Source organism: Alnus glutinosa, chromosome 1 (assembly GCF_958979055.1).
Source record: "Alnus glutinosa chromosome 1, dhAlnGlut1.1, whole genome shotgun sequence".
Classification (NCBI taxonomy): Eukaryota; Viridiplantae; Streptophyta; class Magnoliopsida; order Fagales; family Betulaceae; genus Alnus; species Alnus glutinosa.
Genome location: NC_084886.1, coordinates 2,910,937 through 2,932,283, shown reverse-complemented (window position 1 = coordinate 2,932,283; position 21,347 = coordinate 2,910,937). Strand labels below are relative to the sequence as shown.

The following is a 21,347-nucleotide window of genomic DNA, read 5'->3' as shown; positions in this document are numbered from 1 at the left end:
AACAGAACAGAACAGAGTAGTGGGTTGTTAGTTTTTGAAATTAGTAAAAAGTGATGATGTGATATAAAATAAAAAGAATTTGTATAAAAAAGTGAAAAAGTTTTGTATTGTAGTGAATTTTTTTATTTGAATAGTAATAAAAAATTATTGATGTGATATAAAAAAGTGAAAAAAAAAAGTGGGAATGTTTTGATGTTAATTAATAGTGAAAAATATAAAAAAATGAGAAAAAAAAAAAAGAGTACATGAACAGTACTGTAATGTATTGTTCCTTGACAAACAAGCCCAGTGACTCGATATGTTATCCTAGGACATTTTTTTCCTTCTTTGAATGAGCCATCTCAATCAACAAAAGATCTTGTCTGAATTTATTTATTTCCTAAATGCTCCAAGTTATGTTTTTCCACTAACGAGATGAATTGAACCATCATCATACACATGGTGAGATGGTTCAATTATTGTTCATTTTCTTTTCTAGGCAATATACAAGCACCGAAGCAAAAGGAAAACAATATATGGGGGATATTTTATCCTGAAATTATTGCTCATTTACCTAAACGACTAAACGAATAGCAACTCCCACCCAAAACAGAAAAAAGATAAAAGATGAAAACGACTGCGGATGGCCCCATTCCAAGATGACTCTCACATATAGTCACATGCATTGTAACCTGAAAGACGGGGGACCAATGCTTGGATAATTTTGGGCCCTTCCTGGCCCATCTGCCTAAAAGGATAAGTCGCGTCACTAGTACATGCTCCACTGCTGCCACGGAAAAGGCTGTTCCCTCCACGTCCGTGAATGTTCTTTCCAAGATAAAAAGGCCAAACTTCTTTTATCCCCAAAAAGAAAAGAAAAAAAGTGTGTTCCAAAGTGATTTAGTGGTCCTTTCTTTCGAGAAAAATGATAGAAATATATCATTTTTACAACAAGTGTACAACAACCCTCTCATATGGGGTGGGCTCCACAGTGTATGGGGCCCACCCCATGTGAGAGGGTTGTTGTACACTTGTTGTAAAAGTGATGTACGGGAATCAGTTCTTTTCTTTCGAGGACATAAATTTTCAATTCAGCCTATAAGCTGCAAGTAATATTATTCATTTATTCACAAGTCACATTAATCAATATAAAATAAAATAAATATAAAAAATAACATTACTCAAAATTATTATATGTTTATTGAAATATTAAAAAATTAAGTATTTTTCACGTGTTAATTAAAAAATTATATATATAAAAGTTCTTACATGTTAAAGAACGCATAACAAATATTTTAGACTTTTTTGAAAGAAATTTCTTTAATTCAAAGGAAATTTATATCCTTTGACAAGCTATTTGCAATGAAATTGGTGGATCCGAAAATGAGCCATCAGCTATTTGTCCGAATATCCACTTGTTTGCGGCCTCGGTGAAATGGACCCCATCCCAATTAACCCGAACCGATGGATCTTTGCACGAATTTGCCATCAAAATCTCTTTACCGTTGATAGTCTTCTTGGCCCCACATTTCACGTACCGGTTGAAATTATATTTCCCACCATGCCCACAGCATGCTACAAGAGGATGCTGGAATCCTTCACATTCACAACAAAAGAACAAAGATAATAATAATAATAATAATAAAATATATATATTTTTTTTAAAAAAAAAAAAAAAAAAAAACTTATTTTGATAAAAAGGAAGTAAGAAAGTACCATATTTTTTGGCTTGGGTAATGAGGGTGTACTTCACTGCGTAGACATCAACATAGGTGATTACGGCCTCTGGAAGCTCTTTCCTGAGTTGGACTACGGCTTCTTTCAATCTGCGGTTAAAATACTGGGCCACCTCATTGAACGGGCTGGCGCACCCATATTCATCTAATTGGGCCGCTGCGACGAGGAAGCGGTCCAAAATGTATGGCAGACAGCCCACTGGGCCTGTGTTGTGTATCCAAAATGATCTTCCTCCTTGACCATATATGTACTGCACGTAACAAAGCCCAGGTACCATCAACTTTTATGATTTAAAACCCTCAAGTTTTTAAAGCATTCTCCCACTTGGAACCCAAAAAAGTAGTAAATTATACTTTGTCCTCTACAAATTTTAAATCATTGCAATTAGATCTTATTCAGTTTTGGTTTCAATTTGTCTCCACCGTACAAATAAGACATTAATAGGTCAAAAAATATCAAAATTACCCCCAATATTCCAATGCACAAGATTTAGTTTTCATATTGGGGGTAATTTTGATATTTTACACACTTATATGTCTAACTTTTAACGGTTTATTTGAACAAATAGAGTAAATTGAAACTGAAACTTTGAAATACTGTCTAAATTGAAAATATCTAAAGTTCGTAGTAAATAATGTAGGGTGATAGTTTGGGGATCATTTTAATTTTGCTGTCTGAATTACATGCAATTCAAGCAATCCTAAAGAGAGAGAGAGAGAGCATGTGCGGGGTAGGTGAAACCTACACTTTGGGATGTTTAGAGCAAGTGTGCCCCGCACTTGCCTTCTCTTTGGGGTCGTCCGAATTGCAAATTGAGAGGATCCTCATCCGATAGTCTGCAAGGAAAAAGATAATTCGCCCAAAGGAAGAAGAGTTTATAACTTTGTATTAGACTCTTACCATAATGATATTTGAGAACTGGCCCAATACATCAGGGACAACATATGCCTTAACTTGTTCAGTGGTCATGTTGAGTTTGTAACCAGCAGTGAGATCGTTTTGGCCAATGTCAAAGGTGTACAGAGCTTCAGAGAAATAATCCTCCTTGGGCAACAATTTCTCAAAGACTTCTCCTGTGCCAGATTTTGAAACACTCCAACTTCAACACCAATATAACAAAAATGATGCAAGTGTAGGTTTGATTTCCTAAAGTAAGAAAGGAAAACCACTAACCTTTTTTGTTAAATATTTGGGATCTTCTGTGAAAATCTGAGAATTGAACAAACTGGACGTCTAATGAAACCGGACTATATCCACTCTGTGACATGGTTGTGTTCTGAGGTCTGATAGTTGATCCAGCAGTTGCAAAATTGGCTCCATGGTTAAAGTTTGAACCCACAGAGTCCAGATAAGCACTAAGATAAGGTAGTCCCAAGCTTTCCGCTAAAAATCAACAATTGGAATTAGTGTGCTTACTTAGACCTCCAAATAAGGTGTTATGACCATGTTTTAATGACTTTGTTTTCGGTCTTTATTTTCGGTTCGATTCCGTTCTCAAGTCAAAAACATTAACAAACAGCCCAAAACACAAAATACGCCTTCTTCAAAGAAAACTGTTTTCCCATTTACCTCACATCAAAACACTTTTTCAATCCTCAAACAGAAACAAAAAAAAAAAAAAAAAAACACCCCTCAAAACACATTTATGTCCAGATAAACCAGTGTCATTGATTTTCAATAACAATACCATGTTCTAATGGCAGATCTCAAGCTTTTGTAAGGTCAAGCCACAGAATGTATTTGTATAGTTCTTGAAGAAACCTAATCAAATGACAATCGTGTTGCCATTTTCCATTTTCTGTGCTTTATCATAGAGAAAATAAAAACAAGAAATGAGTCCTTCCCAATATTATAAAAAACATCATGCTTGATTTGTTTTAGACAAGTATCTGAGCAAATCCGAAATCTAATGTTTTTCAAGCATTAACAATTACATGTTGTATTGGTACAGGTTACAACCTTCAGCTTAACCATTTTAATAGTTTGAAAAGGTTAAGGCAGAGTGTATGAATGTGTGGAAAATAATAAAACTTTATGCCAACACTAACAGTGCTACGAATCCATCTTAAGCAAAATGCATATGTGCTTCCACCCAAAAATGAAGTGAAAAGAGAGAGAGAGAGAGAGAGAGAGAGAGAGAGAGAGAGAGAGAGAGAGAGAGAGAGAGAGAGAGAGAGAGAAACTAAAGTACCTATGAAATCAATTACTAGACGTCCATCAGAATACCGTCCTGCTGGAGAATGGAAGTATGTTTCCCCATTGGGTGGAGGGGCTTGTCCAAATGCTGCCGACAAACCTCCGGTGTCTGAATTTGAGTCACCGAAGTTGAAGATGGCCGGAAAATCGCATTTGGTTATGGAGATGGTAGGACTTGGAAGTAATGCTATTGAAATTACTAGGCTAAAGATAATATGCATGTTGTGAGGATCCGCGAGAGAGAGAGTATTGTTGTCTATTTATAATACTTTACATGTACATCTCAGTTTAGATTACATCAAATATTATCCAAGTTGAGAAACAGATATGCATGTACCCAATAACCCAAAGGGAGCGGCTCCTCTCGCGTTTGAAATGGTTCAGTTGTCTCCTATTTTCATACATATGATATGAGAAACAAGTGTTTTTGTGAGAATTCCAAATTTAATAGGAAGAAAAAGCTCTGTTAATATAAAATTGACAGAAAAAAATAGCAAAGTTAATGGCACCATTATCGATGGAACATACCGCACGTTCGGGATACAAATCTAGGGACTCCGCAAATATCTCTGCCCATCCCATTTCTCATCAAGACCTAGAAGCTGATCGACGAAATCGGCGTCGAAAACCTCCGGTTTGGCGCCCCGCTGAATTCGCTCGTGATTTGCTCCCTCCCCAAGTACTTCAAGCAGGAGAATTTCTCCAAGCTTCATTCAGCAACTCGACTAGCTAAAGATGATAATACCCAGCTTCAAAACATCTTCATAGCAAACAATCTACACCAATTTCAGTGAGACAACATATTCAACCCAAGTGATACCAACACCCCCAAAGTCCAATTTTTTCAAACACAGAGTAGCATTGTAAAGAAAAAAATGACTAAATGTGTCCTGCATCCGGACACAAAAGCCGCCCGTGACTCCCAAGACTGTGAACTGTTAAGTATGAGTTGTAGAAGTTCGGGTGCCGTTGGTTTTGCAGTAGCTGTGTTGGTGGCCGACACCCAGATCTTATCCTTTTTTATGTGGATTTTTTGTCCTTTTTCATTAATTTTTTTAATGCACTTCTATTAGTTCCAATGAAAAGCCAAAGTTTGAAATGTCCAACTTCACGGGATATATAATAACAATCACCCAACAGTGCCAACACCGATAACTTCTTTTGTAACATTGCTATCGAAAATCTGTGACATGTCCGTTTGAAATCGAACTCAAAGCTCTATTTCATGGCAAAAAAGAACTTATCAACAGAAACACAACCACATTTCTGATACAAAGTTAGGATTCAGTAACTTCTTCATTGCATGATTGCAAGATTCCAATTGGAGCTTTGGGTTTGTGATCACAAAAGAATAGGCTTTCTACAGGCTTTGGTAATGGGGACTGCAGGGTCTGAGAGGTTGCCGTTAAGAATTTGGTTGGCTACCCATTTATTTGCAGCATGAGAATAATGTATGCTATCCCAACTAATGTAGACTGAAGGATTGCTGCATGAAGCCCCAAAGACTTCTGTCCCATTCACTATTGCCGTCTTCCCACACTCCACATCGTCAACCCCATAACCCCCGCAACAGGACCCAAGTGGATTAGCAAAACCTGCAAACTCCCAACACCAAAAACTAAAACTCTTATTTAGAACAAAATGAACATACGTACACACACACACACACACACAAAAGGCGAAGTTCGCAAAAGTGAAATCATATCTGTCAGCGCAAAATTCTGTTGTTCATGTATTCATAACGAAATGCAACTGAAGATGATCGAATTTGAAGCTTACCAAGCTTCTTTGCTTGAGAAATTAAAGAATATTTAGCTGAGAAAATGTCAACATAAGTAAGAATTGCATCTGGAAGTTGCGCTCTAAGTTGGGACACCCTCTCCTGGAGCTTCCTGTTAAATTCTTTGGCAACCTCATTGTGGGACTTCACGCAACCACTTTGGTCCTTATTTTCCGACTTTGGAGCATAATATATAACATCATAGGGCAAGCAGCCAATAGGACCTGTATTATGTATCCAAAATGCTCTTGCTCCTAGTTGGTATAGTTTCTGAAACAGTAAATGGCAACAACAATTACAAGATTCAATTCAAACAAGTCATTTCTATTTAGTAAATTGAATACATTAAGATGGTGGTTTGGATCCCAGAGAAGGTTTGCAGGTTAGAGAACGAAGTTCAAAATCAATATGATCCACTGTTGACTTCATAGCATGCTCCATATAAGTTGCAACTTGCATTTGGATGATCCAAATGATAGACAAATTGCAGAATACCCCTCGATTTTCTTCTCCAAAAAAAAGGTACAAGTTGTTGAGAAGCTATATAAGTCATAAATTTTTGTTACCTCTAGTGCCAGGGCAAATCGATTGATGATATTTGGTATTGATGCCAGTACTTGCTTCTCTGTCATAGACCAAAACCCACCATGAAGATCATTCTGTCCAATATCCAATGTGTACAAAGCCTTGGCAAAGTCCTCTGGTCTTGGGAGACTGCTTTTGATGTACGAGCTTCCACCTAATAACCAGAAACTACCAATGCGTTTTGATCAATCAAAATTCAAAAGCATAAAATATTTTCCGACTTCTCCACAATAACCACACATCTAACCTTCCTTGTATAGCTCAATGGTTCGCGCTTTGAATTGTTCAAACTGCAAAAGCTGTATATCAAGAGATATGGGGCTAAAACCCATGTCATATATTTTGGCATCTACTGGCTGAATCGTAGACCCTCCTGTAGCAAAATTTGCTCCATGTCGAAAATTTGTCCCAATAGAATCCAGATATGCATTCAAGTATGGTAATCCCAACTTCTCAGCTGCAAAATTTGGTACACTAGTTAAAATCGAGGTAGAGAATGCACCCATTGGATTTAGTCTTCTGACTAGTTCCATTTACTCTTAAAAGTCGGTACCTTTTATCAGGCAACACCGAGTAATTGAGATTAAACTTTATTTTGGCTCAAACATTTAGCTTGAATCATGACAGCCAATTCTAACCATACTACACAATCACATTGAGAAAACAAGCATAAATGAGGCCTTTAATGCATCACGTAGATTAAAAGCATACCACTCATTAGAGCATATCCGGTTATCCACCCATCAGAAACAAAACATGCAGTGAAGTGAACAAACAATGTTCGACAGATCACATACAAATCAATCAATTTTTCTAGCCTGTTTCCTGCACAACTCGTTCCTCGAGTACAGTCATCCCAAATTTTGAAGTGGGTATTTGTCCAACACGTTGCTCCTCTCACGGCCAGACTTGCAATACCAAGTTTCTTTGTAATTCCCAAAAGAAATAGCTAGATCGGAAAGTGAGAGTAGTCACCTATAAAATCAACGAGGACTTGTCCGTCGCAGTACCTCCCCGATGGTTTACCAAAGAAGGTGTCCCCGTTGGGAGAGAGAAGCCGATCAAACGCCGCTGATTTTCCTCCCGTGTCGGAGTTCGAATCACCGAAGTTGAATATCGCCGGGAAATCACAATGAGTTGAATCACCAAATTTGATTTGACCAAGAGTTCTTCCACGGCGTCTAATTGCCACGAAAGCTGAGAACCCAATGGCTAGAAAAACTAAAACAGCCACTGCTTCAACACACTTGGTTAGTGCCCAAGGACCCCTCCATCTCCTGCCGAGGTTGATGAGTCTTACCCAGTGGTCCATTGAGTTCTGCGATCTCAGACCTTTTTTTATCAAACAGTAGCTTCCGCTAGGATTTGACACCAACCGATCAGCTGACTTTATAGCTCCCGCGTAGCAACTGCAAGCACGAAACCAACTATCCACCAGAAGTTAATTGGTTGTTCAGAGGAAAAAAGAAAAAAATCGTTTGTATCCGTCAAACAGTAACATTTTTATACAAACATCCCGTAGAATTGATGCCGCAAGTTTTAATTAAGAGAAAAATACCCCTATTTCTCTCCGATTATCATTTAATTGTCTATATTTTAGACTTCTCTTTTCCAAATTATTAATAATGTTTAATTTCCTCTCAAACTACCAAAAAAAATAAGAATTGGCTACACAATCTATTTGCTTTGAACGGTTTAGTGCCGAACCTATTTGCTCTCCACAGTGTAACAGTTGTCTTCAACTGTTATGAAAAAATCAGTGTATAAAACGTAAAGAAGAAGAAGAAATTAAGGAAGAAAAGAATGAAACTTCAAGAACTTGTATTGATTTAGCCACATTCGAGAGGGCCAATCTCCATGCACGTTCAAGAGTGCAAATCTCCTATGTTCAATGAACAACAATGATCCAAGATATCTACAATCAACCAACCTACAACTATTTATACAAGTGATGAATTACAGCAAGAAATGTTGAACTGTATTTACAACTAGAAACAGAATGAACTACTCCTATCGCACGTGTATAACCTCCTAACTGTATTCCAGCTGCCCAGCATAATCACCTTACATCATGCAATAGTCTCCACGTGTACTGTTGACGGCTCAACCCACCTTCTACAAGCTTCCCGCATCTTCACTCCCTTCCACTAACTAAGCTAACTATCCTGCATCCTTAAGCTTCCCATAGAAGTCCTCTGCAACCTCAATCTATCATCGTTGATCCTGCCTACTAAAATCCACCCGTGACACACAGCCTCCCTATTCAAGCTGACAAATATGGCAGATGCTTATTCCTTTATCCAACAGGAACCCTCCAATGAATCAAACAAAAAGAAAAGAAAAGAGGAACCCTCCAAACTCTCACCGAAAGGTCTAAACCAGTACATTGAATCATCTTACTTCTCTCTTACGTACTAGCAAGAAACATCACATAAATCTACTTGAGATTTCAATCATGCAACTACCGTATGCAGCTGCATAAATATGGCACTTTTAAGCCATTAGAAGCTTCATTATGAATGAACTTAAAGGTTGTGATTTAGCCATACAAAAAGCATGATGGGTTTCATGGTTTATTGTTACTATTCTAAATGTTCGACTTTAGTTAAGTGCACTTTTAACCATGTGTATATAAACTTTTAAGACACTCTCATTGCAAACTAACTTTTAAAGATAAGCCGGAACTATCGAGGTCTTGGGCGACCTCAATCAGTTCGTGATCTTCGCCGGTTGGTGAAGGAGAAGAAGCCCATGTTTCTATTTCTTATGGAGACACGTTTGAGGAATTCGAAGATGCAAGCTTTACGGGCAACCCTTGGTTTTGAAGGGTTGTTAACGGTGGAGCCTATTGGTAAAGGAGGGGGCTTGGCTTTCCTTTGGATGAACTCAAGGGAAGTTGAGGTCCTGAATTATTCTACCCGACATATTTGTGCTTAGATCAGATTGGAAGGATCGGATATTTCCTAGAAGTTTATGGGTTTCTACGGTGATCCAGATCAAGCTAAACGGCCAGAATCCTGGAATCTCTTGAGACATTTGAGCTCATTATCTCCCCAGGAATGGCTTTGTATCGGTAATTTTAATGAGATCACAGATAATTCGGAGAAGGTGGGGGGATTATGGCACTCGGATCATGAACAAGAAGGTTTCAGGAATTCTTTGTCGGAGTGCAATCTGGGGGACCTGGGATTCTCTGGATCTAAGTATACCTGGAGCAATAAAAGGAACTCAATGCAGTTCATTAAGGAACGTCTTGACAGCGCACTAGCAACCCCTGGATGGTGTAACCATTTTCCATTTTTTGAAGTGGAGGTATTGGCTACTCGTACGTCAAATCACAAACCTCTTTGATTATGTTTCTCTACCACTTCTCCTCAGAAACAAAGACCAAAAGCTTTCAAATTTGAAGCATACTGGAATGTAGATAAGGAATGCGCCCAGGTTATCAAAGAAGCTTGGGACAAGGGCGGGGATGACAGGATCACCATGGGAGGAGTTCTGACAAAACTGAATTCATGTAGCAAGGCCCTAACTAATTGGAGCTCGACAAAGTTTGGTGCTCTGGATGGTTCGATTAGCCGCTTAACCAGGAGATTGGAGCAACTAAAGAGGAATGAGCACCAGGGGAACTTGGAGAATATCAAAATGATTCACGAGGAGCTTAATCAGCTCATGGAAATGGAGGACATAAGGTGGAGATAGAGAGCAAAACGACATTGGTATAAGGATGGAGATCGGAACACAAAGTTTTTCCACGCCTGGGCTAACCAAAGAAGAAAGTCCAATTCCATTAAGAAAATCAAGGATGTTGAGGGCAATTGTTGGACATCTAAAGAAGATATAGGAAGAACTTTCTCTGCCTATTTCCAGAATTTGTTCTTATCCTCTGGTTCTGAGGGTCTCCAGGAACTCCTAGAAGTGGTACAACCCTGGGTTACACAAGAGATGAACAATATCTTGACAAGTCATTTTCTCCCTGAGGAAGTGGATTTTGCTCTGTCACAGATGCAACCTTTGAAGGCACCAGGACCGGACGGTTTTGGGGTTTGTTTTACCAACATCATTGGGCAACAATAGGTAATTCAATAAGGAAAATGGTTCTTGATTTCCTGAATTTGGGTTTATTTGATCTTTCTCTGAATTCGACATATATTGCTCTAATCCCAAAATTGTCCCAATCTGTTGATGTTACTAATTATCGTCCTATTAGCCCATGTAGTGTTCTTTACAAGATCATTGCGAAGGTACTAGCAAATAGGCTTAAAAGGGTTCTACCAGGAATCATCTCTCCCCAGCAAAGTGCTTTCATTCTAGGCTGGTTGATCCCGAATAATGTCATAGTGGCTTATGAAGCACTACACACCATGCATACTAGAATGAGGGGTAAAAAGGGTTCATGGCAATTAAGCTAGATATGAGCAAGGCATACGACCTTGTGGAGTGGGATTTTCTCGAAGCTATAATGAGGAGGTTGGGGTTTGCGGATGTGTGGATTGATTTGATAATGGTATATCATCAGTGTCATACTCAGTTTTGGTGAATGGTATTCCACAAGACAAATTCTGTCTGACTAGGGGGATTAGGCAAGGGGGTCCCCTCTCCCCTTACCTCTTCCTCTTATGTGCAGGTCTTAGTTCTCTCTTGCGGAAAGCAGAGATCAATGGAACGATCAGTGGCATACCAGTAGTTGCTGGAGGCACCAGGATTACTCACCTCTTTTTTGCATATGACAACCTTGTTTTTTGCAGGGCTAATTTCAATGAATAGTGGTCGATTTTATATGCTCCTCAATGGGGATCTCTTATTCGACTAGCTATGACACATACCTGGGATTGCCTTCTCTGATTGGCAGATCAAAGAACAAAGCTCTTGCTAGTATTCTATGTAGAGTGAAAAAAAGAGTGGATGGGTGGAAGGAGAAGTTTCTCTCTCAAGGGGGCAAGGAAGTTCTGTTAAAGGCAGTGATTCAGGCTATCCCCACTTACTGCATGCGTGTGTTTCTCCTCCCAACTTCCTTATGCAAGCAGCTTAATAAACTCATGAGCAATTTCTGGTGGGGGCATATGCAGAAGGAGAAAATGTATCATCAGATGCGCTGGGATAAGTTGGGACAGCCGAAGAACAGAGGTGGTTTGGGATTCAGAGATGTGGAAGTTTTCAACCTGGCTATATTGGCAAAACAAGGATGGCGCCTTATTCAGCAACCAGACTCCTTGGTGGCCAGAGTTCTAAAGGAAAAATATTTTCCCTCATGTGAGTTTCTGCAGGTTTCTGTAGGGAGAAATCCTTCATATGCACGATGTAGTATCTTTAAGGCAAGGGAGGTCTTGGGAATGGGGTTGTTCTGGAGGGTGGGTAATGGAGAGAAGGTAAAGATCTGGGACGACCATTGGCTGCCAGATTCACCCTTTCATCCTATTTTTTCAGAAGAAAGTGGACTGCCCATAGAAGCCTCGGTACAATCACTAATCAACAAGAATACTGGATGGTGGGATACTAATGTGATTCATTCCCTCTTCACTGAGCCTGTTGCTGCACAGATTTATGGCCTTCCTCTCAGTTCAATGAGCCAACCAGATAGACTTCTTTGGAAAGGAACCACTCATGGCTGTTTCAGTGTAAAAAGTGCATACTATATGGAGATGGCTAGGAGGGAGCAAGAAATAGGAGAATGCTCACAGGCTGGGGAACAACAGGATATCTGGAAGCTTATTTGGAAGTTGAAGGTGCTTGCAATGTTGAAAAATTTTGCTTGGAAAGTGGGAGCAAATCTGCTTCCTACAAAGACAAACCTGGTCAGTAGACGAATTGGTGATGATCCCTATTGCCCTATATGTACGTCTGCTTTTGAAACTATAAGCCACATCATTTGGGAATGCCCCTCTTCCACTGCAGTATGGCAAGAATGTAGCAGGCAAATTCAGAAATTAGCTCTCTCCCCAGTTGATGGGATGGACCTTCAAAAGCTTCTTAGTTTGAAACTAGAGACTGAGGAGGTTATAGAGGTTCTCACAATAGCCCGACTTATATGGCTTCATCGAAATGAGTTGGTTTTCCATGATGGTTTCTCTGCTCCGAATTCCTTGGTTGTAAAGGCTACCCAGATTGTAAAGGCTAATAGTTGCCCATCATTAAGGCCAGTTTTGAAGGAAAACACTGATATGCCTTGGCAGAGACCTCCTCCGAGTATGATCAAGGTGAATTGGGATATAGCTATAGCTTGAGAGTGCCAATAGATGGGGATTGGGGTGGTGATTAGGGATGACACAGGGCTATGTGTTGTTGCTATGGCGACGGTGATACCCCATGTTTTAGACCCCACGACGGCTGAGGCACTAGGAGCGTGGTGAGCAGTGGTGTTTTGTTGGGATTTGGGGCTTTCTAACTTTGTGTTGGAAGGCGATTCTAGGGCTGTGGTGTCGGGGATTAATGAGGCTACCCAATGCTTGAGCAGATTTGGCCACATAATTGACTCTATAAGGGATCAATTGAAGTCTTTCCATCATGCCGAGGTGCGTTATACGAATAGGAATGCAAAGTTGCAAACCAAGCTGTTGATGTGCTCACTAAGTCCTCCATTAAGTTCAATCTTAATAATGTTTGGATGGGGGAAACTCCCTCTTATATCCAACATGTTGTAACTGCCGATTCTGGCTTCTCTCTATGAGCAACATATAAGAATCTCTCTTCCAAAAAAAATAAATAAATAAATAAAGATAAGTACTACCTAATCTACCTAAAGTTTGTATTATATCATATCAGAGCATCCGCCACGTTGAATATAAAATCAAACCTAGCTCATCCAATATGAGATCGAATGAGTTGCAGCTTTTGTGACTGAGTCATAAAAGAGGTGACTTAGGAAGGGCTTTACCGGTAGAAGACAACGCCCACGAAGTCACCTAACTGAAAATTATGGGCCACCAGAATGACAGCTGCAAAGCTTAATGGTATGTTACGATATTAAATGTTTCACATTAGTTAACTGCAATTTTCACCATATATATTAAAGCTCTTAGAGTATCTCAAACAAAATAGATAAATAGTTCATAATAATTAAATTTGACTATTATAAACTATTGGGATAATTGCACCGTTGGTCCCTGTGGTATGCCATAATTATTTTTCACTCCCTATGGTTTAAAAAATGCATGAGAGGTCCCTGTGATATGCAATAGTTACGTTTTACTCCTTGGGTCGATTTTCCGTCCACAATTTTGACAGAATCTATTAGCCCTACACGTCAGCGCCACGTGTCGCCAATAAGATGTCGACACGTGTCCATATTCATAAAAAAAATATATATATATTAATAAATAAATAAATTTATTATTATTATTATTTTTAAAAAAAAAAAAAAAAAAAAAAAAAAAGAAGAAGAAGAAAAAAAAAACTGGTAGGCAAGGGGTGGTTGGGCCAACCCCAGGCCATTGGGGGTGGCCTTCGGGCCACCCCTGGCCACTGGGGGTGGCCCCCTTGCCACCTTTTTCCTTTTTTTGTTTTTTCTTTTTTTTTTAAAAAAAAAAAAAATAAGTATTTTTATTTATTTTTTTAATAAATTTATATTATTTTATTAAGATGGACATGTCAGCACCATGTGTTGCCAATAAGATGGCAACACGTGGCGCTGACGTGGCATTTGACGAAATCTATTAAAATTTTTAACAGAATTTGACTGTAGGGATCGATTTGTAATTATTGCATATCACAGAGACCTCCCATGCACTTTTTAAATCATAGGGAGTGAAAAATAATTATGACATACCACAGAGACCAACGGTGCAATTATCCCTAAACTATTTTTCATCTCCAGTAGCATTCCTCCTAGCAATAATAGTCAAAATAGCTATTTTTTTTTTTTGATAGGTAATAGCAATTTATTGAAAAGCGCTAAGGGGCGCAACCTTTATACACGGGAAGTATACAAGAGAGCCCTTAAGCGGGTCGAACAGAAAGTAAATTTAAGAAATCAAAATAGCTATTGAAAAAGTATTACTCTCTATTTCAGTTATATCAGATTCTTTATTCTACTCTATTTGCATTTAAATATTATTTTATATGGGAAAAAGTGAAAGAAATAGGGAGAGAGAAAAAAAATAATAAAAAAACTCTTTGTAATGTGAATGCTAATAGGCACAAGCGTCTATTTATTATCACACCAGAAAGAAAAAAAATTATGCTAGAGATGCTCTACCGCAGTGATAGAACATGTTATTACATGCAGTGACACAGAAAAATAAGAATGGGTTCTGAACTACATACGGACAAGAAAATATGAGGAAGAATGCAAAGAAAGAGCCAACTTTTATATTTATGTTTTCTGCTCCTGCATTCTAGCTAGAAACAACGACAAAGCCTAAAAAAAAAACTTTTTATTACACAAGATAATAATAATAATAATAATAATAATAATAATAATAATAATAAAACTCTAAAAAACAACCTTAACTGTATAACACTAAACATCTTCAGGTACAAAAAAACCAATTAACTGTATATCACTCGGAAAGACTGTCACAGAAGTAAACTAGTGAGTCCCATAGCGTTCAATAAAAATTGAGTCCTAGGACCAACAATACAGGCTCGTTAGTTTAAAACAGACGTTAAAAAAAAAAAAAAAAAAAAAAAAAAACAAGCAATTTTACATAGTTTCAAAATGTAATAGATTAAAGCATGAGTTCCCAGTGGCAGTACTCAATAATTTTGGCTCCAATTTCGAGAGCAAAAAGAAGAAAACCAATTAAAAGTAAGACAAAATATTATTTGGTCCCGTTTGTCAAAAGTAGAAGAAATTCAATGAATCCACACAAACTGCTGTTCACCACCTCTCCCTCGACCTTGACCTGCCAAAATAACAAGCACGGTCATATTAGCATTGAGAGACATTCAGAACAATATTCTACCTTCAAAAGTACATCAAACAAACGTTTTGTAGAGACATTGGCACAAGAAAAGTGTGCATGCAATTCTGATTATTTCTGAGCTTCCAGGTTTAACAGCAAAAAGACTTCTGAATTTCCAAGAGCAAATGATTCTTGCGTAATTTCTTGACTGCTTCAAACATTTAAATTTCTTGCGAGTTTTCAGCACCATTTATAACTTTTTGTCCAAATAAAATAAAATACAGTTCCCGCTAGAAAACTAATTCATCAAAATGCAACTTAAGATCTTTACAGTTCTAGAATCAGGATTCTGAACGTCCACCAATTACAGGACTTCTCCAATTATATACCCCGTAAATTGATAAAAATTTCAATTCCCGACTCCGTTTCAGTTTTCAAATCACCAGAAGTCATCACAAAATTGAACATCTGAACATCACCAGTTACTTCACTGGCTAAATAGGGATCTTCCTTGATAAAACCAGAAAAACCAAGAGAGAAGAAAACACATAAGCAATGCAATTGATAACATAAGCTTACCTGTTCAAGTCTCTGTTGCCTAGAAATCCTCTGTCCCTGCCAGCTCCAAATGATCTTCTGTCATCAGAAGGCCTTGACCACACATCCCCTGCACCGCGCGATTGAGGCCTATCCATGAAATCCATACTTCTAGTTTCCTCAATTGACCCAGATCGAGAAGGTGGCCTCTCAGGAAAACCAGGTGCCCTGCCTGCTCCAGAACCAGGCCTAGAACCAGGCCTGGAACCAGGCCTTTCAAGAGCTTTCTGCCCAAAGCGAATTTTGTCATCCAAATCGCGAATCAGTGCTTCCAATTCCTTTTCTTTGAGAACTATTACATCAGATAAACTGGATTGATCTCCACCAGGCTCCTGTAGAGATTCCCTCTTTGTTTTTATGGTAGATTCTCTCTCAAGTTCCTTTAAATGATCTATTTCTTCTTTCAATTTCTTTTCCTCCTCTGTTTCAGGCCTGCAAAATTTATTTCCTTTAGAGACGAACACAGCATGTTCATAGCAGATCCATGAGTCACATATATACATGAAATCCAGCATCCACCAAATAAAATTGACATACAGTCACAAGCAAGTATGTAGAAACAAAAATCAATATAAGGCATCCAAATCCGCCAGAGAACAAGCTTACAAACTGACACATCACTTCAGATATCTTGAAGGAACCCTAATGCTGCATAATCTTAAAAAAGGTTCTAGTAAATGGAAATACAAATAGTATAGATGGAGCTTTAGAAAATTGTTTAATGAAGATAAAGTAGGGTTCATTATGTTGCAAAGATAATCATATAGGAATTCAGGAAATAATAACAAAAATCAATATAGGGCATCCAAATCAGCCAGAGAACAGGCTTACAAACTGACACATCACTTCAGATATCTTGAAGGAAGCCTGATGCTGCATAAGCTAAAAACAAGGTTCTAGTAAATGGAAATAATACAAATAGTATAGCTGGAACTTTAGAAAATTGTTTAATGAAGATAAAGTAGGGTTCATTATGTTGCACAGATAATCATAGAGGAATTCAGGAAATACATTGTTTTGAATTCTGGTAAATAGAGGGACAAGCCTAAGCAAAGGACAACATATGAATGGCCACATACCCACACATAACCCTAAAACGAAGTATAAGAGGGAAACTAGGAACTAGAATGACATAGTCAAATACAAAGATACACTGCTTCAAATAACCAATAAAATTGCTGGTATAAATTGAGAATCAAACTTTCAGTCATAATGGTTTTGAAAACAGTACTTAAACACAAACTTCAGACAATAAAAAACTTTTTAAAAAAATTAACCAACTAAACATCTTTTCCTTCTCAGTAATCAATCAATTAGCTAACAGGCAAGGCTTCAGAAGCCAATCAGTGTAATTATACTTTCATGAGCCAACATAGGTACCAAGGTACTTGTCTTCTAAAGTATGTTGTTATCACTGACAAGCATGAGGTTTTATTGCACAGGTAAAAAATAGTAATTAATAATAGTAATAATCTCACACACACACACATATAGGATTATCTATGTAGGATTAAAAAGATCCATATTGCGGTGCAATGGTAAAAGTCCCAGGCTGCCAAGTTCAAGTGCGTGGATTTGAGTTTTCTTAAGAGGGGCTACTTCATGTAAAATTGCTGAATCCAAGCCACCCCTTCCAGGACCCTACTTGTAATGGACCAACACTAGGCAATGAATATGTAGGATTAATTAATTTAGTCATCCAAACATACTTTAAAATGCTTTATAATTATTTGCCATCATGTCACATTGACTTGACAGTATATCAACATTTTTGTCTGAAGCATTTTGTATAAAGATCATGTTTGAGAACTCCAATTTCCCAACACCATTCACCAATGAGCCTAAACAAGCTGTGCTTAGGTTCAAGTTTGACTCATACAATAATTGAGGTAGAGCTTTCACCTGAGTTAGGTGCACAATTATACGTATTTTTTCACTATAAAAGAAATCCGGTTGCTTCAACATTTTCCTGTGCTAGGCTACAAACAGCAAACAGAATTCCCAAAATGATTCTACAAAGCCTTACTTTTCTATATGCTTCATATGCAACCAACTCCCAAACAACTTTCATTTCATATCCTAAAGGTACTATCATTATTTCTTTACTTATTTTCATTGTATCTTCCACTCGAATTTCAGATCAAAACATGCGTTATCAAACAAAACTACACTTCCATGCTAGCCACTTCACCTGCAACTGTATGATATCAATTTCCATAGTCACTTTACTATTGTTAACTAACAAGTATACTTATCGCTAGTTAAGCTAAAAGACAACTCCAACTATGAGGAAAGGCTTCCCCCCCCCCCCCAAAAAAAAAAAAAAGAAAAGAAAGGCTTTCAAAGCTCTCTTATAGTTCAAATCTAATTACCTATTTCACCAAGCTAATAAACCAGGAAAGTAGATAAAAGTCTTTAAAAAAAAAAACAAAAACAAAACACTGAGAGCACGTGGAAAACCCTTGTATAGTTATCATGAGTGGTTCATCACACTTCAACACGGCTTATATAACAACAATGGAGCTAGCCTGTCCAGGCACAAGTAGATCCTAATTCCTATCTCTAAAGTCAAAGCCAAAATGCCTTAGCATTTGCTCACACAACAGTTCAGCAAATCTAGAGAGGGAAAAAAAAAGAAAAGCGATCTTTCAGGTAGATTAGGAGTGTAAGGAACCTTCTCAACAGCCTTACGGTAAAGCACAAATCAAATCCACGGCAAACCTAACTAATACCAGCTAAAACTCACTATACTAAGAGCTATTACAACAAAACATTACGTTGTCAAAGTTTTTTTTTTTTTTTTTTTATAAGTAAACATTAAGTTACCAAAGTAAAGACGCACGCTTGTTAGTCAAACTGTTTTAGTTGTATCAAAAGGTCAATCTAAATAAGGAAACAACATTCATAGCATAAAAGTTCTAAAGATAAGTTTAGGGCCATCATCAAGTAAATATGTCACATTGTTATATCTTTAAGAGTTTACCAATGCACATTAAAGCCTTACCGAGTAATGCATTGTACAGAAAACAAATCACAATTAACTGCTTCCTTAGATGTTAACAGTTATAAACAAGTTGAACCAACAAATCAAAATCACTACCAAAGCAACTTGTACGAGAATTGGTAATGCAATAGGACAAAAAATGCAATAGTATTCAGGGACCTGTCTACGCGGCGATGCTCCAATTCAAGTTCAATCTTTCGCCAATCCTGGCCTCGCTCCTCAAGCAAAACCTCCCTCGGCTTTGCATCCCCAAAAGGGTTCACCTTCGGCCTCGGTTTCACTACATTCTCAATCCCCTGATGCAGGCCCTGACCCTCGGACTGGCTCGACTGCGCGCTGGACGGCCTGCTCGAGTGTGCGCTCGTCGGCGTCCCCGCACTAGCTTTCTTGGCCTCAAACTCCAATTCCAACTTCTTATAATCCAAACCCTTCTCGGCCAGATTGTCCTCCCTTGGCCGCGCCGCCCCGAACGGATTGGGCCTATTCGTCTTCACCGGTGGTTCGTTCACGCCCGAATCCCCGCTCGGAGGATCCAACACCAATCTGGGCCGTTCCCGCTCGCTATCACGAAATCCTCCTCCTCCTCTAGCCCAGCGATCGGGCTCCTGACCCGATTCGCGAAACCCCGAACCGAATGTGGAAGATCTAGAGGGAAGAGGCTTTTTCCCAACCGTCCAAGTGTCGACTTCGTCAGCCCTAGACCCGCCTCCGAGCGACCCGTACCGGTTCTGCCGACCAGAATCGAGCGATGGAAGAGGCTTCTTCGTCAATGCCCAGTTATCGACCTCGTCCGCCCTCGAAGGCTGATCGAAATCCGAAACCCTAGCCGAAGGCGGTTGACCCCTACGCTCATCATCGAACCCACCGTAGGACCTCCGGGCCCCACCGCCCCAGGACCCGTCTCCGTCTTCGCGGTCCCTGCCCCGACCCGCCGAAGACCCGGAACGCCCGTAGGACGGGAAGCCGCCTCCGAGGCGGCCGTACTGCATTTCCTCTGCGGAGCGCTCTTTGGGGCCGGTCGGGAGGCGTAGTATCTCGTCGCGGGTCAAGGCCTTGTCGGCGGAGTAGTTGCCCATGGTGAACTCCGAGAGCGTCATCTTCTTCTTCTTGGGCTTGCCGCTCACGGCTTCCTTGAGGCTCGGGAAGCTCTGCGACGACGACTCGGCTTTAGCGGTGGCTGCAGCAGCCGCCGCCTGGAGCTCCTCGGCCTCGGCGTCTGCGGCCCATGTTCCGATGCCACCACCCCAGGGGTTTGTCGACATTTCTTAACTACCAAGATCTGACGAAGAAAGAAAAGGCAGAGAACGGAAAAAGAACGGGATCTCTAAAAATGAGAATTAGTTTTAGTTTTTTGGTTTTATTTCGAGCTGGGGCTCCGTTACGGGAGCCGGAGCTCCGAGAACATGCGAAGAAGAGGGGGCTACAGTTGTGTGAGAGGGATAGAGGGTGGGAATCATCGAAGAGCAAATGTAATGTAAGTTTGAGCAAAGATAGAGGAGGTGGTGCGGGTGGTGAGGGTGTTGTGTCACGCGCGAAGTGGAGAGAGTGGGTGACACGGTTTAATCAGTGAACGGTTGGGGTCCCGTAACTGTTTGGTGTGGCCCCACCCTACGTGTCATGCTAACAGTTACTCGATACTGTTTGACTTCCTTGTAGTGGATGGTTCAGATGTTCTTTGAATATTATTCAACTTTTGATCGGAAAGAAGGAAGTGGTTTGTGTGGAATTTGCGGTGTGAGTGAGTTCATATCGTCCGATTGGAGGCTTTGAGATTCTGAACGCAGTAATTTTTTTTGTTTTTTGAAATCCTGAACGCAGTAATTGAATGACTTTTTGAACACTGTCATTTTGTGTTTGGAGGGACGTGGGGAAGGGCTTATCCTGGCAAATTCTACCCCAAATAAAAATGATAATTATAATTCTTTAATAATTTATATTTTAATAATAGGCTAATATAGTGAGTTTTTTTTTATTTAAATAGTAATAAAAAATTATTGATGTGATATATAAAGTGAAAATAAAAATTAAGAATATTTTGAAATTTATATTTTTTTGGGAGAAGCACAAAGAAGGGAGAGGGAAGGTTTGAAAATTGCCAATCGGGCCTAAATCTCACTTAATAAGTATACTATTTTAATGATTAACATAATAAATATTATTTAAATTATCGCGTCAATTTGGAAAAAATTTGTGCTAAAAATTACAAATAGTTAACTAAAGCAAAACAAGACCTTTATCCCGTTTGAATATTATCTTGGCACCGGATTTCCTCAAGGTATTACAAATGGGAAAGAAAATAAACTACCTTACTAATTATACTAAAGATAATAATGTTAGTATTTAGGCCCAAAAAAAAAAAAGAAAAAGAGGAGTGATACATACACCCACATGCATAGGTCTTCCTCTTGTGTCTTCTTGTACACGTGTTGTGCACGTTTTTATTGTGTACAAATTATTTTCCAAAAAGAAATTACCAGCTACCTAGAAGAGTACAAACGTGTCTCTTTCTCTGTAGAGTGTGTGTGGGTGCATGTACACGCCACCATTTTGTTTGAAACATCATTTATTTTCTAAATGGATATTTGATTTCGAGGATTCTTATTATAAAAATAAAAAAACAAGTTCT

At 39.0% G+C, this 21,347-nt stretch overlaps 3 protein-coding genes across 3 annotated transcripts; all 3 read right to left on the bottom strand.

The window, feature by feature from the left end:
* Positions 1-1,156: 1,156 nt before the first annotated feature.
* LOC133865918 (GDSL esterase/lipase At3g26430-like) lies at positions 1,157-4,870 on the bottom strand. Its single transcript, XM_062302446.1, has 6 exons — positions 4,441-4,870; positions 3,908-4,303; positions 2,890-3,099; positions 2,617-2,789; positions 1,696-1,966; positions 1,157-1,575 (listed from the first exon to the last, which is right to left on the bottom strand). The coding sequence occupies exons 2-6, from the start codon at positions 4,131-4,133 to the stop codon at positions 1,316-1,318; spliced, it is 1,140 nt and encodes a 379-aa protein (XP_062158430.1). The 5' UTR covers positions 4,134-4,303; positions 4,441-4,870; the 3' UTR covers positions 1,157-1,315.
* Positions 4,871-5,068: 198 nt separating this feature from the next.
* LOC133865911 (GDSL esterase/lipase At5g14450-like) lies at positions 5,069-8,484 on the bottom strand. The gene is made up of 6 exons (XM_062302434.1): positions 7,985-8,484; positions 7,253-7,704; positions 6,525-6,734; positions 6,259-6,431; positions 5,692-5,962; positions 5,069-5,507 (listed from the first exon to the last, which is right to left on the bottom strand). The coding sequence occupies exons 2-6, from the start codon at positions 7,587-7,589 to the stop codon at positions 5,254-5,256; spliced, it is 1,245 nt and encodes a 414-aa protein (XP_062158418.1). The 5' UTR covers positions 7,590-7,704; positions 7,985-8,484; the 3' UTR covers positions 5,069-5,253.
* A 6,266-nt stretch (positions 8,485-14,750) lies between these two features.
* Positions 14,751-20,202, bottom strand: LOC133865903 (eukaryotic translation initiation factor 4B2-like). The gene is made up of 3 exons (XM_062302423.1): positions 18,881-20,202; positions 15,700-16,149; positions 14,751-15,120 (listed from the first exon to the last, which is right to left on the bottom strand). Exons 1-3 carry the CDS (start codon positions 19,981-19,983, stop codon positions 15,096-15,098), a joined length of 1,578 nt encoding a protein of 525 aa, XP_062158407.1. The 5' UTR covers positions 19,984-20,202; the 3' UTR covers positions 14,751-15,095.
* Positions 20,203-21,347: the final 1,145 nt, after the last annotated feature.